General features: G+C 46.4%; 1 protein-coding gene across 1 annotated transcript in view; it reads right to left on the bottom strand.

Moving 5' to 3' along the window:
- The window catches only part of scfd2 (sec1 family domain containing 2), a 93856-nt gene that overhangs the window by 56942 nt on the left and 12291 nt on the right, over positions 1–24623 (bottom strand). The window contains exon 4 of the mRNA XM_056378052.1: positions 18502–18677. Coding sequence (XP_056234027.1) covers positions 18502–18677 — 176 coding nt within the window. The remainder of the gene's footprint in view (positions 1–18501; positions 18678–24623) is intronic.

The raw sequence follows: 24623 nt of genomic DNA, 5'->3' as shown, positions 1-24623 counted from the left end.
TGCTTTCTAAAACCTCATCTAGCTTTTCCCCAGGAAACCCTATAAAAACACTCTCAATGACAGACTCTAAAAAAATGCTGCTGAATTCACGTGGCGTTCAGGGTCCACTCTAAAAACAGTGCGTTTTTAGAGGCAGTGCTTGTGGCCTTAACTACAGCACTACTGCCGTAATAACAGGAAGCTAACGTTATTATTACACACCATTACTGAACGCACCAGTCCCTGCTGCCATGCCCTAATGTGACTATTACACACAATTATAGAATAACAATGGCATTACTCTGTCAAAACAATCCTAATTTTAGATCTTGCAATTACTCAAATAAAGCCATTACTTTAAATGACTTGAGAGTTTCTTATCGTGACACAATATTTTCCAAAGACAAACTGACTTTGGATAAAAATATAGAACATACACCGTCTTTGTTCCAGGAATAAGCTCATCTGATTGGCTGATGCTAAATTTTGCAGCTGGATTATTGGTATAAGACTGAAGCATCCCTGGCTTCTGGCTCAGGCCTTTGCACCAATCATAAGCTCTCGCTCTCGCATTTATGTTCTGGTTTGAATCTGTATGCCAGTGATTGACAGATTACTGTCTGGCAATCCCAACCATCCCGGGGTCCATAAAGGCTCAGTCTCGCCCAATCAAAGAGCCGGGCCAAGCTCCGCCCCTGCCCAGCGCAGCCTGAACAGGAAACCAGCTCCAGATGCAACCCCTGGAGGAAGGTGAGTGTTTCAGATGCAGCGCAGCTAACCAGAACCAGGCCTCGCTTGCCTCGCTCCCTGCCTGCACAATGAACCTTTTTCTGGGCCCCAGGGCTGAGTGGGGGTGGGGGTGGGGGGTGGGGGGGTATTGGAGGTGGGGGTCCTTGAGGGAGCACGAACAAAGTTGGCTATATGTCAGTTGTTCTAGCTGACCAAAGACACACTAGCCAGTAGTCCCCTTACGTTGGTGCCCGACAGTTCGTCGTTACTATAGCAACCAGAAAAAAAAAAAAAAAAAACTCATCTGCATTCTTTTGGAAACGCACATGTGCCTCATTTGCAAATATGTAATCACATCCAATTTGCACTCACAAATAACAACACGCAAAGCTGGAAGGGATACAAGCGAACTTCTCACAAAATACATAAATCTTGGAAGTTAGAAGACGGCAACTAAACTGTGACTCTAAATTAACTTACAGCAAACTCATTATTGATCTGTACTGGAGCAGCTGGGAAACAAACAAGTATATCTTCACCCTCAAAAAGGGCTGGCAGGATTTTGAACGTGTAAACAACATCAAGACTCACGAACGCCTCGACAGACATTTTGTAAACGACTTACTGAGTGTGCAGCCTGCCGGTGCACTTGCACATGTACAGTATCTGAGCAGAGGACACGTGCTCACTGTAACCTGCGCTGATGACAGTGATGAATCCTCGAGCGGCTTCTCCGGAAAATTTCTGTTTATTAAACGGACGGAAATTTGCTTCAAGTTGAGCGGGAACGGAAAAATAAAGTTTATCTCTGGCGCTCTTTTTACCGCCATTATTCTGTTTTGTGTGAAAGGTGTGGACAACGCATCAGGTCTTTAACAAGGAGAGCGGAAATGTGACTCTAAACACAAAGAAGAGTGAGTGTGGACACACGATCACACAGTGGAAGATCCTCGATAAATCAAATCCACTGCACTTTGTGCAAAACCAGCTTCAATTTCATCCCTGTGTTTCCACATTTCTCTGTTTTCTTTCCCCCTTTTTCTTCTTTTTTAAGACAGAAAAAGCTGCACGGTTGTGTGTGTGTGTGTGTGTGTGTGTGTGTGTGTGTGTGTGTGTGTGTGTTTGTGTGTGTGTGTGTGTGTTTGTGTGTGTGTGTTTGTGTGTGTGTGTGTGTGTGTGTGTGTGTGTGTGTGTGTGTGTGTGTGTGTACTGTGGGCTCCAAAAGCCTGAGACCACTTTCCCACAATGGGATCTTTCATAACCAGGAAACACACATTTAAATTCCTACCTGATTTTCACAGGACTTTGATCATCATTAAACAGCTGACAACAACAACAACAACAACAACAACAACAACAACAACAACAACAACAGAATCCCATTGTTGAAATTCTGGTCATGAAATCAAAGTGTTGACTTTGATTCATACACAGCAGAATAACCTGACTGCAGCAGTGGGAGTGGTCTCCCCTTGTCTCCCCTCGTCTCCCCTGCAGACCGATCATCATCCAGGTGACCTGACCCGACGACTCAGCAAAACACTGCTTTACCGCACCGGGACTTTCTTTGCAACAAATCTATTAATACTCTGTAAATTAAGGAATGTACTGAATGCACTACAACTCTGTCCATCGGTCGGTTAACTTGTGCATGTGTCAACATACGCATAAAAAGTTGAGGAGCCAAGTTAGAGAAATAAAAACAAGAAGAAGAAGACGAGAGACTTCTTCACTGACTGATTGATCGGTCAGATAGTCGTAAAGCCGGAGATGGAATGACAGTCGGCACAGTGGATGGAAAAGCTCTTAAAAGTGAGCTGACCCCTCCACCAGCCTGATGCCTGTTGTGCTTGTGGGAACGCCGAGACACATCTTTCGTTTTAAATGAGGCCTGCGTTACCACACAGAGTGTGAGCTGGGTCTGCTTTGTTTCTGGTCTCAGATCTGCGCGAAAGAAATCAATGCACTCCTGCACTCGGAGACGCACAGCTGAAGGTCAGCTTCCCTGGAGGAGGGATGGACGGGCAGCTGCCTCTCGGTCAATACAGGCAAAAGCTTTCAATAGCTCTTACATCACTTCTCCTCCTTTTCACCTTTCATCCTCTGTAGTCTCCTTGTGAATCTCTCTGTATTCTATCTACGGTCTTTATTCCTCCTCTGCTCTGTGTGTCAAAGGTTGGCTTGGCGCCGAGTTTGAAGGCTGTAATTTAGGAGAGACGTGGGACCCAATCACAGACACAAACACACAGTCCCTGAACTCCACCCTGTCACCGCCAGTCAGCCACAAACTGGTCACTGTGGCTGGATTGTGTCTGGCCAGCACACGACACCCGGCCTCCTTATCACACTCAGGCAAAGAGCTGCAGCTCCGTCGCTTTTTATGAGCCAGATAAGAACTGTACGAGCTTTTTAATGTGAAGATTTGCATAAAGGCAGTACCCTCCGAGTGTTTGGAAACATAAGGGAATTAATGAGCCTTTATTTTTGCCACATAGGCTGCAACAGATTATGGTGTAATTCACCAGATGAGGGTTGCTTTGCAGCCACAAACCCCAGGGCCATGTAAAACCTCCTGCACTTTTCTCACACTGAGAGAAGCTGAATCATACGCACTCATGAGCAGACACACACACACTCACAGTGAAACACACACATCCCTCTAACACTGCCAAGGACAGTGCATTACATCCACTGCTAATTGACCCAGGAGGCTCCAGCAGGGAGAAAATATCCTGAGGTAAACAGACGGTTTCTAGACGAAGCAGAACGCAACAACCACAACTTATCCGAAGGGACTCGAAGCAAAAACAACCATCTTCAACATTTTGCAGTTGCTCGATTTTCAGTTTTCACCGCAGCCAATCAGAAACAACGTACAGAAACAATACAAGAGATCACTTTTCTTTTCTTCATCCTTTCTCTTTTTTTCTTTTTATGCAGAAACTTGTAGTGTGAAAGATTAAAGGAGTCCATCTGATTCCAGTTTCTGTCTCACACATGGAGGGGAGGGCGCAGAGGTGGGGGAGGGAGAGAGGGAGGGGGGAGTGAATAATTTTAACCAGCATAAAAGGAGGCTATTTCAAAATAAGAGTTTGGCTCGGCCGACTGGGGGTCAGCTTGAATGCTAATGTATGTAGCGGCAATTTAGTGTGATCTTGATCTGTCTTTGTGTTTGAGTTACGTGAGGGAAAACACATTTTTCTGAGTATTTTACATGAGCGTGTTTGCTTAGGAGGGAGAGAAAGTTCTGCATATTCAGATCCAGGGCCTGTGGACACTTCCAGACATTAGGGGGCACTGTTGCCCCACGCCGAACCCACAGAGGCTTCATCTCAGCCTGAGCACTGATTGAACCGCTTCCCTCCAAAACTCCTTGAGAAAGCTTCAAGAGACAGGAAATGGGGCTGAAGTCGAAGCGTTTGGAATATTTTTTTAAAACCATTAGCTGTACGTCAGCTGGGTCACGGCTGCACGAGTGTCAACTCTGCATCGCCGACCTCAGCTCTTTGTCCCGTGCCGTCATCACAGGCCGCTGCAGTGGACGCACAGCTCCGTCATGTGAAGTTAGAATAAAACATTCATCATGAATAAACTGAGAACCGTGTCACCGACGAGTGCTCTCTGATGTGAGTCATTTACTCTGAGGTACAGCTGGTACACTTGCTGTCTCTCAAAGGAGGAGGGGTGTGTGTGTGTGTGTGTGTGTGTGTGTGTGTGTCACATGTGGACAGAGGCTTGTTTTGTGAACCCCACATTAAGGCAGAGGTCACAGACGTAACACTTTCTTTATGTGTAAATAAAAGGGAGGTAATGTGTGTCACATCTGTTTAAAGGTAAACGAGCTGCGTACTGCATGTGTGTGTTGTTCTGTGTAAATACGAGTCTGCATCATAATCTGGACCGTCCCGACGACGTGCATCTCCAACACAGACTGACAAACACAAACACGCCTCCACACGGCTGCTCTTCCCCCAAACATTCAGAAGAAAAAAACAAACTAAACACAAAACACTCATTACAGACACGGGAAATGGAAAACAACTAATCTCCCTTCATTTCCCTGAACTCATACACACACCTGTGAGGATGTAGAGATGAATTATGCTCAAATAGAAAGAAAGTTCTGGAACATGGAAACTAACAAAAAAACAAAAAGAAAAGAAAAGAAAAGAAACATCCTGAAAAACAAAGAACAGCAAATTAAAAAAAAAGAGAGTAAACACTCGGATGATGGGAAGAAAATGTAGTAAGACCTCCACTGAGAGATGTTATCGGTGCAGTGATGCTGCTGTGACTGTGCCGGGTCACATGATGCTCCCTGATGACCACGCTCACGACGTGACTCAGACCTAATCTCTATTTACAAGTGGTCATTGCAATTATTTACCGTCTGAGCCTGTGTGTGGGGGGGGGGGGGGCCTAACATGAGACATAACTACGTCAATAAAGAAAATGATTAAATAAAGATCTGTAGCACACACACACACACACACACACACACACACACACACACACACACACACACTAATGCGCCCACACAATGAAACATAAAGACCAATAAACAGTTACAGGCATGTTTCTCCTGTTCGTTTTTTACTGGAAACCCGACATTCACACATAAAGGAGAAAGAAAACAGAGTTAGGAAATACAAGCCATAGTGGGGGGGGGGGGGGGGGGGGGGGGGGAGGGGGGGGGACTTTCAAAATAAAAGTTCAGTGGAGATCGAAAAAAAGAAAATATTGATTTTCGACTCTGTTTTCTTCCATTATTTTTCAAAGGTTTGTCTCACAGGCGCATTTCAACCCGGTGACTCGTTCCTCTGTGCGTCACGTATCAGAGCGGCGGCCGAGCACAGAAGTCCAATCTAAGACCTGAGGCCTGGTGGCGTTCTGCACACACAGCGGCCTCTCTGTTGCACATGCACACGGGTTGTGCTCGTGCCACCACAACACTGCAAAACCCAGTCACACACACACACACACACACAGGCAACAGAAGGTATATGTGTTGTGCTTGTGTGTGTTTACTGAAGTGTCATGGCGGGGGGGGGGGGGGGGCTGCACACAACATGCAGCCTAGAATGAAAGAGAGCACAGACACGCAGTGATCCTTCTGCAGACTACATGTCTGCGCACTAACACCCATCGACCGGCACGGATTCCATCTGTTATAACACTCTGAATATCAGAGGGTTTTAACCAGGATCTCTTTTTGGAGTATTGACCCACATTTCATGAAAAAAAAAAAAGGGGCAAAGACCGAGAGAGAGAGAGAGAGAGAGAGAGAGAGAGAGAGAGAGAGAGAGAGAGAGAGAGAGAGAGAGAGAGAGAGAGAGGGGTCAGGATGGAGACAGAATGTTTTTTTATATATGTGTGTGTGTGTGTGTGTGTGTGTGTGTGTGTGTGCGTGTGTGAAAAGAAAACACAGTCGCGGTCTGCTGACACTGGTTCGACACACAGGCTGAAATAGAACAATACAAACAACATCATCCAGGGTCTCTGCTGCACAAACATTCCCAGAGCCTGAAGCCCACAGCTCGGGTAAGAACACCACAGAGAGCGGCATCGACCCATTAATACAGACTAACACTTACTTTCTTTCTTTTCTTCCTTTTCTTTTTTTTTTTTTTTTTAACTCTGCCTTGGACACAATACATCATTCTTTCTAACACCGTCTCCCTTTTCCCAGATTTCTTAACCCGTTCCCCAGCGCAGCCCTCTCTCCCTCTTCCGCTCCTCGCTCCGGCCAAATCACACGCAAGACTCTTAAACTCTTAAGACGTGATAAAAATAAATATTCCTCCAAGACCATCATAACTCTGAGAAATCATAACTTATAATCTTTGACTATAATCGAAACTGCTAGACCTCGCAAGTACGATAACACAAATCAAATCAAATAATGGCTCCGCTGAGAGTCTCGTTCGACTGAGATAAAGTGTTGGAGAGGGAGAGAGAGAGAGAGAGAGCAAGAGAGAGAGAGAGCGAGAGAGAGAGTGAGAGAGAGAGAGAGAGCGAGGGCACGGGTGGATCGCGGCTCGCCCCCCCGCCCCCGGGTCTAATGGGGTAACAAACTGTACCCATCACACTTGATGATGTTTCTCACACTCTCTGACTGCCTCATGGATCATCTCTGTACGAGGGCACTTGATGTGAGAGGCCGAGGAGTTTATTCTGAGTGTTATAGTTTCAGTCAGCGGGGGGGGTGGGGGGGGTTTCTAACTGTTGGCAGCTGTTTCCAATGTGATTATCTCCCTGTCACCTCTGGCGTCCGTAAACCCAGGTGGGTTGTGTATCACACAGCCACCATCGACCATCCCCGGGCCTTTACTCTAAATCAAGGGCGACAATGTGGCACGGAGGGCACCGCCATGTTTGACCGGCCTCTCTGAGAAGTAACGGTTGACGCCTGGCAGTAAATCCTGGGACACCCACCCCACCCCCAACACCCGTCTCTTCCTACACCGTGAAAATGTCTCTCTTCCTCATCCTCTCCCCATCATGTCTGTCCTTCCTGAACAGATGGGGAACACATCGTCTGTCTGCCTGTGTGTCCTGTGATGCAGCGCAGATCCTCGCTGGTCTAAACACACGCCGTCACACCGTCACTGTCTGCGTCTGATGGTCTAAGTGCTAGCGTGTCCAAATATACCACTTAGCTAATGTCGTTCATTTATTTCCGTTGTTTACGCTGGTGTGTGGAGGTCTCCCGCTGACAGCAGCTGAGGACAGTTACTCAAGTGTTGACTTGTACTTTATTTAAGAAGCCAATTTTCATTTCAAGACACTTTACAATATTGTTATAGTTACTCTTAACCTCACATTGAGCTGGGGGGGGGGGGGGGGGGTTATCATTGGCAGAGAACTAATCAGAGTAATCCATAATGTAGATATCACTGCTGATGTTTAAAGTTTTTAAACCTATTCATCAGCTCTTGTCGTTTTTATTTCTTGTTTGTTTTTGTTCTCGTCACCTGTGAATCACACGCCACGTCATCCTCACTAATATAAAGACATTTAGAAATATCTTTAAATCTTTTATTTATTCTATTATGTCATTTATTATATATTTACTTGAAGATTGAAACTATAAAGACTTATATCTTCTGTCTCAGCCTTTTATAATCTGTACGTCCCTTTTATTGACTTGCTTGAGTTTTGTCTCTTTATTTACATTTAATCTCAGGACATTTTTTTTGTTGCATAGATTATTTTGAAAATCATCTTTTCCTCTGTTGACGTCACACAAATGTTCATACATCATGTGAACTGTAGTTGTAATTATATGTGTTTTATGTGCGTTTATTTATTGGGTATAAGTTCTTTAACTCTTAGTTTATCTGTTTGTCACCGTGTGATGCTGTTGTCATGGCTACACCTCCCTCCCCGGGGGGGGTGTGGCTTCTGGAAGATTCTCTCATGGATGCATCTCATTAAATATTCTCTCTGTCAACTGGAGTTTAAAGCTCCATCTTTATAAACTGTCACCTCCACGCCTGTTGTTTACGCCAGCGGTCTCCGACCTCAAGTCACCAAATATCAAACATCAGAAACTCACATCAGCATTAGTTTTTGTGTCAAAAATCTGCTTAACTCACTGTATCCATGGCAACATATTTCCTGTTAAGTTTAGTTTTCTATCTTCTATCTTTTATCACTGCATGTCGCCTACAGCTGATCTGATGTAAACAAACTCATTTAAGTGGCAACTCAAAATAATGATTTGGTGTTGAAGGGGGTGGGGGTGGAGGTCGGGGGGTGGGGGGGTGTCTATGTGTAGTTGTATTTGGAGCAGATTTACTGAGTGAAGCTGCTTAAAGTTTGTACTTATACATCCATGGTTAGAGTGAGCTACAGGTAGCTCTGGAGTCACCTGGTTTACGCTGATGATGCTGAAACACGTTCGTTCTAAACATGAGGACTATTGATCTGTGAGTGCCAACATCTCGTTTGTTCTGATTACATTAATCTGTATGAAACGTGCTACAAATAATGTTTGATTCAATGATATTTAAAATAAAAAACCCAACTGATCACCTCCGAGAGTTAAATGCTGTTTAAACACTAACGAATGAGTGATAATAATCTAATAATATGACATATAACAGTATAACACATTTCGCTCCGGTAACTTTTTGTACGGTGGCCCCGAGAGCTCAACTCTGCAGCGGCACTTTATAAAACACATGCAAACAGACAAAACACAAACAAGTTCAGAAAAACATCTCGATTTGACAAAACACGTGCCGCGAATACTGACAACACAACCGAACAGACAAACGGTGTCCGGGGGGGGGGGGGGGTGGACCCAGCTGGGACGCACTTGCGTGGATGTATTATAATACATCTAATCTAATACATATAATACATGTGCACTTATTGTTCGATGCTTTTAACTTCAAACGTCACAAAGCAGTGAAGGGTCATCACTTTTTTTTAGCGAGTATCTGCAGCACATGTGTCGTCAAACTGAAGAAGATGTTTTCTGAATTTGTTTGTGTTTCGTCTGTTTGCATGTGTTTCGATACGCCGCAGTGTGTTGAGCTCTCAGGGCCACCGTACTTTCGCTTGTAATGGATTCTTTTTTAATGGTGTGGTACTTTTTGAAGAGGGAGATGGATTTTTAAAAACAACAGGACAAGGCGACATTTGTGAAATAGAATCATACAGTAGTTTAATGGTTGTTTGATGTTGCTGCTTTAATCACATATTAATGGTTTTCAGAGTCAAATTATTTAAAAATACATAGATTAATTGACTTGCGTTCAATGTGCATTTTCCTACCATATAGATAATATGACACGTTGAGCCAAACTCCTGCTCTAAACGAGGTGTTTGTAATAGTTTGTCCGCCCCCTCTGACGTTAATGGGAATGGACAAAATACTGCAAACAACTTTCACTATAATTTAATGCAGTGCAACATCACCCCGCACTACAGCCTCCAAAATGACCACAGAACTGAGTCAGCTCCTCTTTGACACAGCCTCAACATAAACTTTAATATGATGAGCTTTGCAAAGGTGAAAAAAAGAAAAAGATTTATTGCCGGGTTTCGGCCTCGGGTTACATTAGATTTAGTTGAGTGCATCTAACTGGCGGCTTGAGCGTAGTTTGTAGAATTTGCATTTATTATAATCAGTCTTGTAGGAAATCATTTTATTTTGAAACATGTTCCAGCATAAAGTTTTCGTCTATTTAAAGACGTTAAAATAAAGAAAGCAACAGGAGTGTGAGCGGAGTCAGCCGACTGCAGACTGAAATGCAAACTTGCAAAAATAAAAACTTTAGATTCTGCAGTCTAACCTCTGTATTGTTATGTTTCAGGCAGGATGTGGAGTGGTGGTTAGTGCAGTGTGAACGAGGACATCTGAACTCTTGATCCTCGCGTCCAGATGTGCACCGTGTGTTTCATGTGTCACTCGCTGCTTCGACGCTTCATTTTCTCTCCAATCAAGCTCCTAATAATCACAATAAGCAACTGAAAAATTAGTTGAAAGCTTATGACAATTTCAACACAAACATGACCACCCAAACCGAACACACACCCGTCGAGTCATAACCGCCGTGATTTATTATGTCTCTCAAACACACAATACGCAGCGTGTAAGAGAGTCGTAAACCCCAGCGACGTTAACAGCGTCTGAAGTTCTGAGATGGAGTTTAGACAAACGCCGCTCGGAAAACACAGACGTCACATGAAAGAGCCAAAAGCAAAGGAGGGAACAGTGGGGTGGAGAAGATGGGAGAGTTAAGGAGCAGGAGATTTGGGAGGAGGGGGCTGAGGGGGCACATGGCGGGTGTATGAGTAAGCGGTCTTACCTCCTCCTCCTCCTCCTACTCAGCCCCCCCCCCCTCCTCTGTACCTCCTTTCGCTCATAATTAGCGGTTCGGCGTCGTTGCTCGTTTTGGGTACTTTCATTCCTTCCCCCCCATTTCCATTAAAAACGGCAGCGGGACAAACAGGCCCACATGTGTCCTCCCCCGTTACTCCGGGCTCAGAACAATAGAAGAAGAGAAGCGGGGGGGGGGGGGGGGCATGCGAGTTCAACACGGAAATTTGTGCGTGTTTTTCCCCCCAAAAATGTTTGCAAATCAACTTTTCCTATTGGTTCAAAAGGCAGCGTGGAGCGGCTTCGTTCTGGCTTCAATTGGGAAACATCATGACAGGCGGTGGAAACTCTGCAGGCCAATCAAAACGCACTGCTGTCCACGTCCATGCGTGTACTCTACGTCATGTGTAGCTCATTGAGAATACATCTTTCTGTGCGCTGCATCTAGCAAACATGTGGGCAGTGGTTCTCTATTTGTCATAATTGCACTAAACACATCCAGTATTTTGGCGCCAGTTCTGAGGCCCCTCTAACAAAAATCCGTTTGCAAATATTTTGCCGATGCGTACATGTTCACGTCGGCCGCTCTGGTTTCAGTCTCTCGCAGGATGTTTCGGCATGTGGCTGCAGTCCTCCTCGACAAACGCTGCAACAGATACAGCAATCTGCTCCCCAAACACACACATACAACGACACACAGTTCTACCAATCAACACAAGGACAATCGTGTTAATAATGGAAGATAAAAGAGTCGAGGAGGAGGAAGACAGATGCTTAGAAGAGGAAAAGTCAGACAGAAATAAAGAGAAGGATGACAGAAAGATATTTAACTGTGTCCAGACCCCAGCAGAGAGGCCATGGGGGAGGGGCGGGGCGGGGCGGGGGGGGGGGGGGGCTTCCCTATTCTGTGCTCCCTGATGTCAATCACTTTACGAGTGGTCCCCTCACTAAAACTTCCCTCCACAGATGAGTTTCATTTCTCGCTCATTCAACATTCCTCCAACAACAACAACAAAAGGAGACCTTGTCAAACGCGAAGAGAAGCTGCACGCTGCTTTCCTTTCTTTTTTTTCTTCCTCTTCATCCTCGTTCGTTCCTCTTCACAAATGCAAATACCAGCTCGAGCTGAAAGCTGAGCGCAAAACCAGATACAGCTAATGTTGTCACAACCTATAAACATTGAAACATTTCAACTCGGAGCGGACTGAGGTCTGTGGACGCGACCGAGGCCGCGCCGCCACGAGCTTTAATCAAATGACGCCGTCGTCCAGGGTCAAAGGTCAGAGGAGAGATTTGAGTTATTGTTGCTGACATGACGTTTCCATTTGACACACCGGTTTCAGAGGTGGCACAGTCACTTAGCTGGTCATGGAGCCAACGCTGACCTGCGCCACATGGTGCTCCACCTGATATCACACACACACGCACGCACGCACGCACACACACTCGGATCCAGACTGTCCAGCTATGTGGTTACACATAGAGCAGTGCCCTGGGGTAATTAATGGCAGAGCGAGGGGTGGCAGGAGTCTGTCTGTGATTGACCCGGTTTGACCCTCACTGCTTAGTTACCGTGGTGATCGGTCAGCCCCGCCCCCCACCCCGTTCCCCTCCGGGTGACTGGTGGAATCCCTGGGGCGACGAGGTGGTCCTCAGGGTGGGCATGAGGGAGGAGAGGGAGGTGCACACTGGGGTTTCAGATGGGTACAATTACACGTCGCAGCAAAGAGGAGTCCTTGTCCCACCTTTGCTTCACGACCTAAGGGGGTCACTCCTACTCCCCCCCTCCACCCTCCCCCCCCTACCTTACCCCATTCATCTCTGTCCACACAATAAGTCTTTTGCCCGTCCCCGGCAGTAGGGGGCACTACCAATCTACGGTGTCCTTGAATGTGTATGTCAGCAGGAAAGTGGCCAAATAAACTCTGAGGCTTCACTGTCCACCGGCTCACAAGGCCGAGCATTCATCATCAGTCGAGCGAGCGCGGAGAGAAATCGGACCGTCATGTGTCCATCTGCTGGTCTGGCATCGGGTCGTCTCATCTGTCCCCGCTCGCCGACGTACTCTTCACCCTCAACCGATCAATCACAATTAAATCTTTAATCTGCCAAAAAAATCTTTAATCTGGCTCTAAGGGGTCAGTCGGTGTCTAAAGGTCCTGGAATGTGTGTCTGTCTCCATTTCAGATCAGACACACAAACACAAAGACACACGTCCTGTGGGCGGTGACCTTCCCCGGCCCGTGCTCAGCAGGTAGTGACAAATGACCTGATAGTTAATCCGTCCTGAGGTGCAGCTTTTCTGTGGGGGGGGGGGGGGGGACAGAGAGCCCGTTTGTGACAACAGGAAGTTGAGACAGTGTTACCAGAATAAGCACATTAAAGGATGCACATGCATGAAAGCACGCGTGCACACATGGCCGCACATGCACTTAGCTGCGAGCACATCTGGCTGCGGTTTTCGGATGCAGTGGCACATCACAGGGAAAACACAGAATCTAAACAGTGAGCAGTGACATGTTAGAGTGGGGGGGGGGGGGGCAGTCAGAGGAATATAAAGGTATGAGGTGGTTCGTTGGCCAGCTCTGCCCAGGACACTAGGTCATTGTTGGGTCTCTTCGTAAACCCCCGCCATCTTCCCTAATGGTCAGCCTTTTCTACGGCCTTCCTTGTTAACAATCCGGGGGTGAATGCTGGGCATTGTGGGATTTTCCCCAGCCTGTGGTGTCTTGTTGGAGCATGCTCAAATGAAGTCTGACGCCAGGAGACCAAGTCAGCAGACCACACTGACCTGATTCACCGAAGGGGCGGAGGGTGTCAGCGGGAGCCCTGATCACGTTCCCTCGACCACCTCACCCAGACGCCGCGAGATGACAATGCAGCTCAGTACAAACGACAATGTGAGTGGCGTGGACGATCTCCAAGAGAGATCAACCGTTTTCGTTCTGTTTGGTCTGAGCAAGTGTGAGAAAAAAAAACCAAAAAAAAAAAAACCCTTTTGGCTGAGTCTGTGAAAAACATTCAGTTTAAATCCTGCAGAACCCTCAAAAACACACATTCATGAGGAAAAAAAACCTCCAGGCCACATGAAAAATCCTCCTGATGTGAAGCTGCACAGTTGAACAGCCGCAGTGAAGAATGAAGACCAGGACAAGGGGGGAAAAAATGAAAAAACATCTGACATATGCTGCAAATGCAACTCTGACTCAATGCAGAACAATGCCAAAACAAAAAAAAAGGGGGCACTTAAAGTAAAAGAGAAAATGTTTAGTGTGTTAAAGCCTTTAGGAGCCCGTCCTGCTCCCCTGTCTGTAACGTAGCTGCAGCTCTATAATTCCAGCTATTAAGACTAAAGCAATTCCTATAAAGTTTCAGTTCAGTGGGCTGAGATATAGATGTAATAGAAAGATGCTTAGTAGAACATTTAAAAAAGCAGCACATGCAAATTAGTATGGAGCCCAGAAGTGGAGTCAGTGAGGTTTAATATGAGGCGACTTGATTGAGCCCCCCCGCGTCTCGTGTTCCCCGAGTTTCTCCGGATCGAGCGGGGTTCGCGGTCGGCGGGATGGCGAGGCGATTCAGGATAAGTAATGCAGAGAGCGGAGCGAGCCAAGCACCTATCTGTCTGAGAGAAGAGAGGTAATGATAACAGGAAGTGAGATGAGTTGGTGTTGCCCTCTGGCCTACCAACCCATCACCTCTGTTAAAAAGGTCCCTCTCTATAAACAGGCCTCTCTCTGCCTATTAAACAGATAGTACATTAGGAGCTGAGCTGCGCAGAGCAAAGTAAACACAGCCGTCTCAGGGTACCGGGGCGGGGGTGGATGGGGGGGAGTGAACTCCATCACTGCTCCTCTCTCTCCCGCTGTAATCCTCTCCGACTAAACACAGGAAGGAAGAGATAGGTAAATAACTCACTCTTCTGATAAACCCAATGTTTTTATTTTTTTCTGCAACTCTCTCGTATTTTCCTCTGGTTCTAGAAAGAAGCTTGTTGTGCTTCAAAGTGCAGCGGAGCAGCGGAGTTCATGTCGTACAGTGCACACGTGTATACGTGATGGAGAGGCGTATGTTTGGAAGAAAACAAAACAAGAGATACAAGGGAAACGTGGAGTGTTTAAAAAAGGAAAAAAGAGAGGATGATGTGAGAAAGACAGACACGAGCGGACCCCGAACCTTCCTGTGGTTCGTTCTGCTCCGGGCCTGAGGAGGCGACACAGAGGAAACACAGGGGGGGGGGGGCTGTGGTTCAGAGAGTGGACGGATGGGGAGACAGTCGGTCCAGGTCAGTCCAGATGTGAGGCTGTTAAACAGTGGGGAAGAGCAGGGGGTCAGCGCTGGACATCTCAGGGGCAGCGCCCCCGAGTCATTCACACCTCTTTGTCACAATCTTCAGCTAAACACAGCGGTGCAGTACCCCCCCCCCCCCCAGCAGGGACACAGCAGAGGAGGATCGGGGGGAATGTCTGGGATGTGGGGACAGGCTCCATAGCCTGGGGAAAGGCCAATTACAGGCTTAAAGCCCCCTGTCTGTCTGTGGCATGCAGCTCAGATAAGATGAAAGTTACTTGGGACCAATATCAACATTTCCCCCTCCGCCGCCATAAAAATGATACAATCCAGATGTTACATATAAATTTATATACATATATATATATGTGTGTGTGTGTGTGTATAAAACTGCATGTTAAGTATTGTGCAGATTGGCGTTCCTCCACATTTTTACATAAGGGGAGATGATGATGGATTTCATTGTCAGGCTCCTGACATACTGCAGGTCTGAGCCCCTGCAGGTCAGTTTATGTCCAGGAGAGAGGGGGGGTCAGAGGTGAAGGGTCACGAGTCTTTAGGCCAGCACACACTGACACTGTACTGGGGGGTGGGGTAGGTTTGTTGGGTCACCTGGCTCCAACCCAGACATGGAGACGCAGACGGCAACAAAACAAAACATCAGTCTGAAAATGACACGGCAGCATAAACAGAGTGTTTCAGTGCAGAATTATTTTTTCCTGTTCCTCAGAGTCCAAGACTCAGTCAAACCAATCTGAAAGGAACAAATAGGAAACCTGCTCTAAACTGACATGGATCAAAATCTTATTTTCTTGTATTCTTTGGATTTTTCCCGCTGTGGAATTCCACTGATGCAAATTAATGCCAAAAAGACGCCGCGTTTGGGTTCATAGTTCGACTTTAATGTACATACTTTAAACACCATTTCAAAGTAAAACACAAACACGCAGCGGAGACGGAGACAGAGACGGAGACGAGGACCAGGCGGGCAGGAGGCGGGGACGTTGGGGCGAGCGCAGCTTTCTGTCCGAGCGGCGCTGTGACCAGTAATAACTCGGAGCTTGAATGTTTGCAGAGGCATGCCCTGGTAATCCCAGCGGAGTAAAGCAACAGGCCGGGGTGAGAGAGGTTAGCTCCTCTCTACTGCACTGCTGTCATCGAGACCATGCTCCGCGATGTGACAGACTAATCAGCAGTGGGCTGCACAGTCAGAGACAATACTGGCCTTAAAGAGAGTCTGTCATTAGTTAAAAAAAGAAAAGAGGAAATATGCAGCTGCAACTCGTCCCGAGCCGTGTCTCGTTGGGAGGGATGTACAGTAGAAGTGTACATGTTTAGTTTGGTGAGGTAGAGGCTCTGGCTGGGCGGCTGATGGGAGGGTAGCGTGGTGCGCCTGTGATGTTCTGGGAAGTGGTGAAAGAGCGAGTCTGTTGAGTTTCGCCTTGGCCGCACCAGCGCTGAGCATGTCTAGCATACACTTTCTGTAACTGCGGGCTGGAGCTGCACCAAGTCTGCTCAATCTGTCCCATTCAGACCCAAAAGCCAGTCACATGCCAGACAGCCAGGGCACCCAGGGCAGCAGGCGGGGGGGGGGGGGGGGGGGGGGGGTACGGGTGCAGGCAGGGTGGCAGTGCCAGCCAAGAAGATATGTGGCCGTGTCACATAAACATAAGCACTATACTGTGGAGGTAATAAATGCAACGGCAGCATAAACGCATCAGACTGACCACATTTATATCCAACTAATGTGTCAATCTCCCATGGCCACATCTGTGCCCCCCCCCCACCATCTTATTAACCTCCCGACTGCAAGACACACCGCCGGCCTTAATGGCAACGGTTGCCATTAGCAACCTGCAAATGCACAGCACATGTCCGCACATTCTTCCACGTGTTACAGCACATTGAGGCGTGAGCTCATGAGTACGACGCTGCAGCAGTTACCCAGTGTCTCATAGAGACAAAGCGTCGGAAGAGGCCGGTCCCTGAACTCAGTGGCCCCTTGGCCTCAGTGCGGCCACTGCCCGCTCCCGGGGCCCCCGGCGCGCCACAGAGGAGTTGGCCTGAATGAACTCACACTGTCCACCAGCGATGGAGTGTCCGGCTCTGCCCGGTCGTACCCACAGCAGAGCTCTCACACACTCTCAGAGCAAACACAGGCCTCCAGCGCCAGGCAGAGCCGAGAGGCGTTTCACCCCGCCATTTTGTAATGTAATTAACTTCTCCCTGTCCATGTTGAGCCAAGGCGAAAACCTCACATGGAAATTAAACAAACAGTGGGGGCACAGAGGACACACAACTCATTTCCTTTAATACCTCAATAAAACTCAGGCCCGTTTGGATTGCAAACACCGACTCTCACGTCGCGCTCAAGGCCTGACTGTGAGATCTGATTCCTGAAGAATGCCGTTCTGAACCTGCGCCAAGCGTTATATATACTATCCTGATGCTAAATACAACAACAGTCTGTTATTAACACAGGCCCACTTCCACCTGGGGACACAGTCACCTCAGAAACCTGCTCGCTCTGAGGCTGAAGCTAAAAGGAAGAAAAAGAGCGGTGAGAAAGTCGGACTTTGAATTATCCAGGTATCGTAGACAACCACGGGGGAGTAGATCAAAGTGGAGTAAATGGATACTGGAACTATAAGCCTTAAAGTCTTCTTCCTTCATTTAATAAAGCGATGGCCCCAGCTGAGGACCGAGGTTTATGAGGTTGTTTTCAAATTCCAATTAGGCACGGGGGCAACTGCTGCGAGCTCGTTTTATTTTTCCGTGATTTAGTTTAATAAGTTCCTAAATACTCGGCTGTCTTTACAGCTTCAGGAATATGAAGAGGCTCAGAGGAGAGAGCAAGGTAAGAGACAGCACGGCGTTGTTTAGCTCGTCGTCACGGTGATGTACACAGTTTTTGAATACTTTTGCTGATCACAGGTAAACATGTGAAGTGAGAGATGACTTTCAGGTCCGGCTTTTTATTTATTCTCATTCTCCACCCAACCCCCCCCCCCTTGTCCCCTCCGTCCCCTCCGTCCCCTCCGTCCCCTGTCTCTCCCCTCCATCAGATTCGCCCTTTGACCTCTCCAAACTCAAACACATGTGTACATCCGCCTCTGTCCGCCCCCGTAAACTAGACCCCTTCCTCCTCCAAATAACACGATGGAAATCTGGCGTTTTTTTTTTTTTCACTGTTTACTGGATCTGAATGTTTTCCCTACAAACACAACTGACCTTGTTTATGAAGCACAGGAATCTGCGTTTTTCCCCCGTCTCTGTCAGTTCAACACAACATTCTGGCCACCGTTTAGCGAACCACAAGCACCCACTTACCTGCAGCGCCCCGCCAGTAAAATATTTACCGAAGGGAGAAATGTGAAAGAATAATCACCGGGGGTTGATTACAAATACCAGAGCCAGTGAATGTTCATTCTGTCCGTGTGACTCTGTCTAGGAAATCATTTTAAAATGACACGTGCATTCTTTTAGATATACGAGCTGCATTCCTTCATATTTAAAAAGAGAAATGTTGGGGGATTGTGTTGCATCTGAAAAACTTGTTTTGCAGTTAAAGGGCTGAAAAACGTTTGTGTCAGTCGTCAGGGTTTTCTAAGTGCTGGATATCAGGCCTGTGACACATATGGATAAAAGGTTTGTGTAAGATGAGCACGGACCTGCAGCAGCAGCCGCTCGAAGGCCAGGCAGGAATCCCAGCGGGGCAGGTCCGGGTGGCGGAGCGTCTGGGCCGCGGCCAGGCCCAGCTGGAGCACCCCGCAGTGACTCTCTAGCGCCCCCCAACTGCTCCGGAACAGCTGCATGTAGGAGCACAGCTGTTCGGGGGTCACACGGCCTGAGAGGAGGAGGAGGAGGGAAGAAGAAGAAGAAGATCCTGTTTTAATCCAGCGAGAAAAATTTGCAGGCATCACAAAGTCATCGATCAGTGTCGGTCAGAGCAACATCACACAGTCTGACTGGTGGGCTACTGGTCTTTACTGTGCCAGCTGTTACTAACTAATAAAAATGTACAAGGTTGCAAGACACACACACACACACTCACACACTCACACACACTCACACTCAGAGTTATTCCTCCTGATGGGAAGAACGAAGCGTGGAAACAGAACAAATAGACAACCTTTTCCCAAAGCACAACAGCCTTTTTAATAACGATCATACAGTCGGCTGAGGGCAGAGGGGAACGACTGATACCAGAGCAGACCATAATATTATCTTAATGAGCAAGACTCTCCACAGGCTGCGAGGAGGCTCCAGCCCTGCAACTGTGTAGGTGTGTGTGTGTGTGTGTGTTTGTGGCGTCAGGAAGCAATATTCTCTAATATTCTCTATATGTGCAAGATCAGGTGGAGAATTTCACACGAGTGTTTATATGAGTCACAGTACATGACTAAACATCACTGTGTGTGTGTGTGTGTGTGTGTGTGTGTGTGTGTGTGTGTGTGTGAGATCTTGAGAGCCCTCCCTCAGTGTGACTAATAAGTGTAAATCAGAGTTTTTCAATGATTATTTATAGTGAGGAGTGCAGAGATGGGCTGGACTCCTCACTGTCGCCTCCCCCCGCCCCTCCCACGAAGATTCACAAAGACACAGGAAGTAGTGTAAAGGGTCTTGGGGGGGGGGGGGGGGGGGGGGGGGGTGTTGGTGTGCACGGTGGCCTGGAGGTACGAGAGGCTATGTCAAGGGCTTGGATAGAGAGGGGGGTTGGGGGGGGCACACATTAACTCCCCATAAAGCCTACTTCTTCATGTTGATGTTCTGAACCAGCACCAGATGTGGGAGTATTTCCTGTTGGACTACACGGCCAATGTTTTCTTTAGCGAGGCCAAACACATGACTGGAAGAGAAACAGACAGGCAGGAGAAAAAACCAGAGCAGAAATCTTCAGAATACTAAATTTAATATGGAGTCATGGCACTTACAATGTAAAGGCAACACTAGACAAAATCTATGGATGTTGAAATGTTGTCAGAGAGAGAAAATTAGGGAGGAATAAAAAAAAAAAAAAAAAAAAAGACACTCTCGCAGCAGCTGAAGAGCAAAACCTGACAGACAAACTAGATTTCTGACGGTCGAGAAACAGACTCTCCACAGCGAAGTGGAAGAGTCTCTCTCTGTCGACAAAAGAGAATCGAGTATCTTTGCTGAAATTAAAAGTATTTCTGAAGAATAAACTTCAGCCCAGACATGTTCAAAAATCCTGAAAAGCTCTATTGTGAACATATCCAGCCAGAAAAAAAAAAGAAATCCAGGCAGCATAACCAAGGTTCACTGAGCTTGATGTGCCAACGATAATTCAGCACAGAACCAGGAAACACGTCCAACGCGAGGGCCAAGCATAATTTCACCCGAGAAATAGGCAGCGAGGACGGTGAAGTGTAGTAGGCCAAATGTAATCAGACTTCACAGTTCAGGAGGAGCAGATGAGACTGAGTGAGAAAATCTACGACACTGAGGAGAAGAAGAAAAAAAGAAAAAAAAAAATTAGAATAAAATAACTTTAAGACGAGAAAGCCTCACGAAAGCTGCTCTCCATTACACAATCAAACAGCTCTGGACGAGGCTTTTTCGCTCTTATCTGTGTCACTAAACTTCCCTCAAAAACAGCTCTGCGATTCCTCAGGCAGCTTGTTGCCAGATGCAAAATGAATCTCAGGCAGAAGATTTGTCAGCTGAGCTCTGGTTTCAAACGCTGGTGTTTCTGCAGTAAAAAAAAAAAAAAAAAAAAAAAGCAGGACTGGAAAGGTTCTCTTTCCAATAAATAAGAGCGTCCGTGTAAGAAGACACAGTGCTTGTAACTTAACTGACTTTTAAATGTCAAAACTTTCCATTGAGCAAATTAAATTCAGTTTCTCAGTAAACTCTCAGGGATTCATTTAAAGATACAACTTTCATTTCTGGTGTCTGAAAACAAGAAGAAAGTTAAATATATATTCAATTTATCATTAACGTTGCAGTGCACTCAAGTATAGTGCAAAGAAATGATTTAATATGTAATACAGTAAAGTGTTCGGTGGGTTATATATGGGGTTATTCTAGTTCATTTTACCTTGACTCATAACTCCTACATACGTGTGTTTTGTTCAGCAGCAGGTTTCAGCTAAAATATAAAATACTGCAGCTTTTGTCGGCCTTTGCACACCAGCTAAGAAGGTGGAGACACCTGAACCCTTCGGCCATTTTAACATTCTTCTGGGTGCATTTATTACCGGAGCAGCCATAAAACAAATCACAGTGCTATAAAGAGTCTGAAGCTGCTGCCCATTTCAGCCTGATGTGCAGAAGTGGCAACTGAAGCTCGGTCGTGATCAAAGCCACGAACAATGCAAAAAAAGAAAAGAAGGGGGGGGGCCAGCAATGATTTAGCCCCGTTGCCGGAGGATGACTTGCATTGTAGGTGCACAGGGTTACCCAGAGGCTAAGTGATGTGTGCCGTCGGCCTGGAGCTGAGCGGTGGCCTGCCTCAGCAGCTGGACGGACTCATAAGTAATTCTACATGGATTGGGGGGGGGGGGGGGGCACAGGAAGACTGAGAGACTTTTATTTATGCACTCCAAGAGGAGGAAAGTCCTGGAACTTTTATTTGTGGATGCATGTAGGGGCCCCTTTCAAGAGTGTCCTGTCCTGTACTGGACTGTACTGGACTGGACTGGACTGGACTGGACTGTACTGGACTGGACTGGACTGGACTGGAGTCTCTGTCTGTTGTTGTCTGTTGCATCTGTGTTTCCTCTCCAGTTCAAAATGTAGGAGAGTGACTCAGGGACACTTTGACTAAGTTTTGATTTTCACAAATAAAAATCTGACCTTATTGGAGACATGTTCTTGTTTCCGTGCTGCATTGCTTTCAGCTAAATGCTAACGCCAGCGTGCTAACATGCTGACGTAACTGGGGACGCCTCGTCGGCTCACCTGGAGGAGCGCGTACCGTTAAGGCTTAGTCCTAACCACAACTAACCCACTGTCGCCCTTTCTCTCTTTCCTGTCTCTCTCTCACTGTGTCTACAATAAATATCACTAAAGAGTAAGAATAACACGCTCACACGACAATGCTCAGGTGCAGATGTTCAGCAGGTAGCCGATCTCTACCATTCATGACTGACATGACTGGAACCCGGTCTGCTGATCAGGACTGATTATTGATCGTCACTGGTTGACTGATTTCTATCACTGTAAATACTGGGGATGATCATTTCATTTGATTATATAAAGTTATGCTTTCTATTCTAATAAATTACATAATAAATTACATAATAAATTACATTCCCTAACATGAAGAAAAAGCAACAAATCAATTACCTCAAGAAGTGCAAAGACATTTTTTGTGGTATAACCAAACATATTTATCATTTAATAAATATCTTTAATCCCATAATATATTTTAATCTCATAAGAAGAATTCATGCTTTCATTTGAAATATATTAGATTAGTGCAGAGCTCTTTTCACTGCTCTTCTGAAGCAGTCAAATCAAAGAACTGTGCTGCTGGATTTATAACTGGAACATATGAGAGTCATTTTACCTGAGTTTAGCTTCAGTCCATTGGCTCCCAGTGTCTTTCAGAATAGATTTTTAACATCCTTTTTACTTGTTTTTAAAGCTCTTCGTGGTTTGGGACCGGCTCTGTTGTTTTATAATCCTTCACAAGCTCTTACATTCTCTCCTGGCAGCTTTTAAATACATACAATTTTATGCATGAGAAAATAGGCAGCGCAGCTTTTTTTTTTTTAACTATGGAAAACTCAGCCAAGAGCTATAAGAGATGCTCAGTGAACATCTTTAATGACAGGTGAAAATTTATTTATTTTACTTGGCTTTTAATTAATTCCCTCATACTTTACTATTCTTAATGGTTTTTCTTATTTTCATTTTCATATTTCATCATGTTTTCATTGTCCTTCTATTGGCCCTTATTTTATTGTAGTATTTGATTTTTTACTGTAAAGCACTTTGAGCTACATCTCTTGTATGAAAAGTGCTCTATAAATAAAGTTTATTGTTATTATATTATCTTAATTGTCATTTCAATTGGGAGAACATAAGAATGTTTATTGGAAGGTTTCACTGATTAAAATAATGAATGCAACCAATTGTTTGCTGCGAGTCTCACTGACTGTTAAAAGCCCACAATGCACCACAGGAAGAAAGGCCCTGTCAACACCTCTCATTTACACTGCGGTATCGACGCACACAGAAACTGTATAACCTCACAACGCAAACATATACGCACGCGCAGATGGACAGATAAACGCACTTTTACGGACGATGAAACCGAAGCTGTCTCACTAATTCCCTGCTAAGAGCAAAAACACCCAAGACAAACACTGAACTCTGTACAACCACATCCACACACACACACACACACACACACACACACCACACACACACACACACACACACACAATCACACACAGAGCCAGGGAATTTCATCATCCTATTGTGCTCTGAGAAACCTGATGGGTCGTACTCAGGCTCTGAGAAATGGATTATTTTCTCTGTCTCTCCCTGGATGATTTTATCCTGTTGAGATGAAAAGAAGCCAAGTTGGGCCGGTGTGTATATGTGAGAGCGCCGGGCCTGTAGAACACCGATACAGTATCTTCCCTCCTGATCTGCATAAACCTTCCAGAGTGAGAACGTGCGGTGGAAAACTCTCCTCTCCCAGAGAGCGAGTGGGCACTGAGGGAGCAGATGGGTATTAATACTAAAGGGGTTTTGTGCTCCGGGGTTCAGCTCGGCCTCAGCTGAGCAGAGCGTGATGGATTGAGAACTCGGCTGGTGGTGCTGGTGGGTAGGATGGGAACTGTGTGGGGGTGCGCCGGGAGCTCAGGGGGCTTCGTGGAGTCTGGTCCTCTGCCAGTGGGGTATAAAGGTTCAGTGTGTGAGGGGTTTGACAGTGCCCCCCCCCCTTTACTTTTTCTCTTTTTCTCTCACTCAGCAAAGAAATGAAGTGGATGGACCGTCAGTCAGCAGCAGGCGGGAGCAGCTTCAGTGCGACGCCGACTTCACACTTTCTCACTTTTACTGTCTCTCTTTGCTTTTTCTCTTTCCTGTTTTTGTGCGTTTGTCTGAATGAATCCAAAATGTCGCAGCCGTCCAGGATTGGGGGGGGGGGGGGGGGGGGGGGGCACTGTCAACAACGTGTGAAAGGAAACCACCATGTGTATGCAGTTCCCTGGCAGAGTGAGCGGGGTGCGTGTGTGTGCGTGTGTGTGCGTGTGTGTGCGTGTGTGTGTGTGACCTCCAACATATTACAACCTGCTTGTTACGAGAGACAAGACCTTCTTTACCTCTTAGATTATAGGAGCTAAGGGACCGCGCTGCTCCTCCCTTTTAACCCCCCCCATTCTGCCAGATGCTAACCTGCATATTAGCCCAGCGTGTGTGTGTGTGTGTGTGTGTGTGTGTGTGTAGTACCTATGTGAGTCAGAGGGTAGCATAAAGGTGAACGTGCACGAGGGCGCTGTATACTTATGCATGTACTGCCTTTATTTTTGCGTGCCTACACTTGTTTTTATCCCTCGCTGCTTCATTAACAGACAACAAAAGTTTTCGAAAACAAGCGTGTGTGTGCGTGAGGTAGCGTGTGTGTGTGTGTGTGTGTGTGAGTGTGTGTCATAGAGCCAACATGTGGTTCAGATTTCCTCTGTGGCCACATGGGCAAACACACGGCAGAGATCGTGGATTTCAGTAGGAGGCGCTAATGTTCTGCACAAGAACACTACCACACACACACACACACACACACACACACACACACCTTTTTCAGGTTCTGTATTTT

Source organism: Seriola aureovittata, chromosome 6, assembly GCF_021018895.1.
Source record: "Seriola aureovittata isolate HTS-2021-v1 ecotype China chromosome 6, ASM2101889v1, whole genome shotgun sequence".
NCBI lineage: Eukaryota > Metazoa > Chordata > Actinopteri > Carangiformes > Carangidae > Seriola > Seriola aureovittata.
Note: the sequence above shows the minus strand (reverse complement) of the source record. Positions and strands in the feature narration are given on the sequence as shown.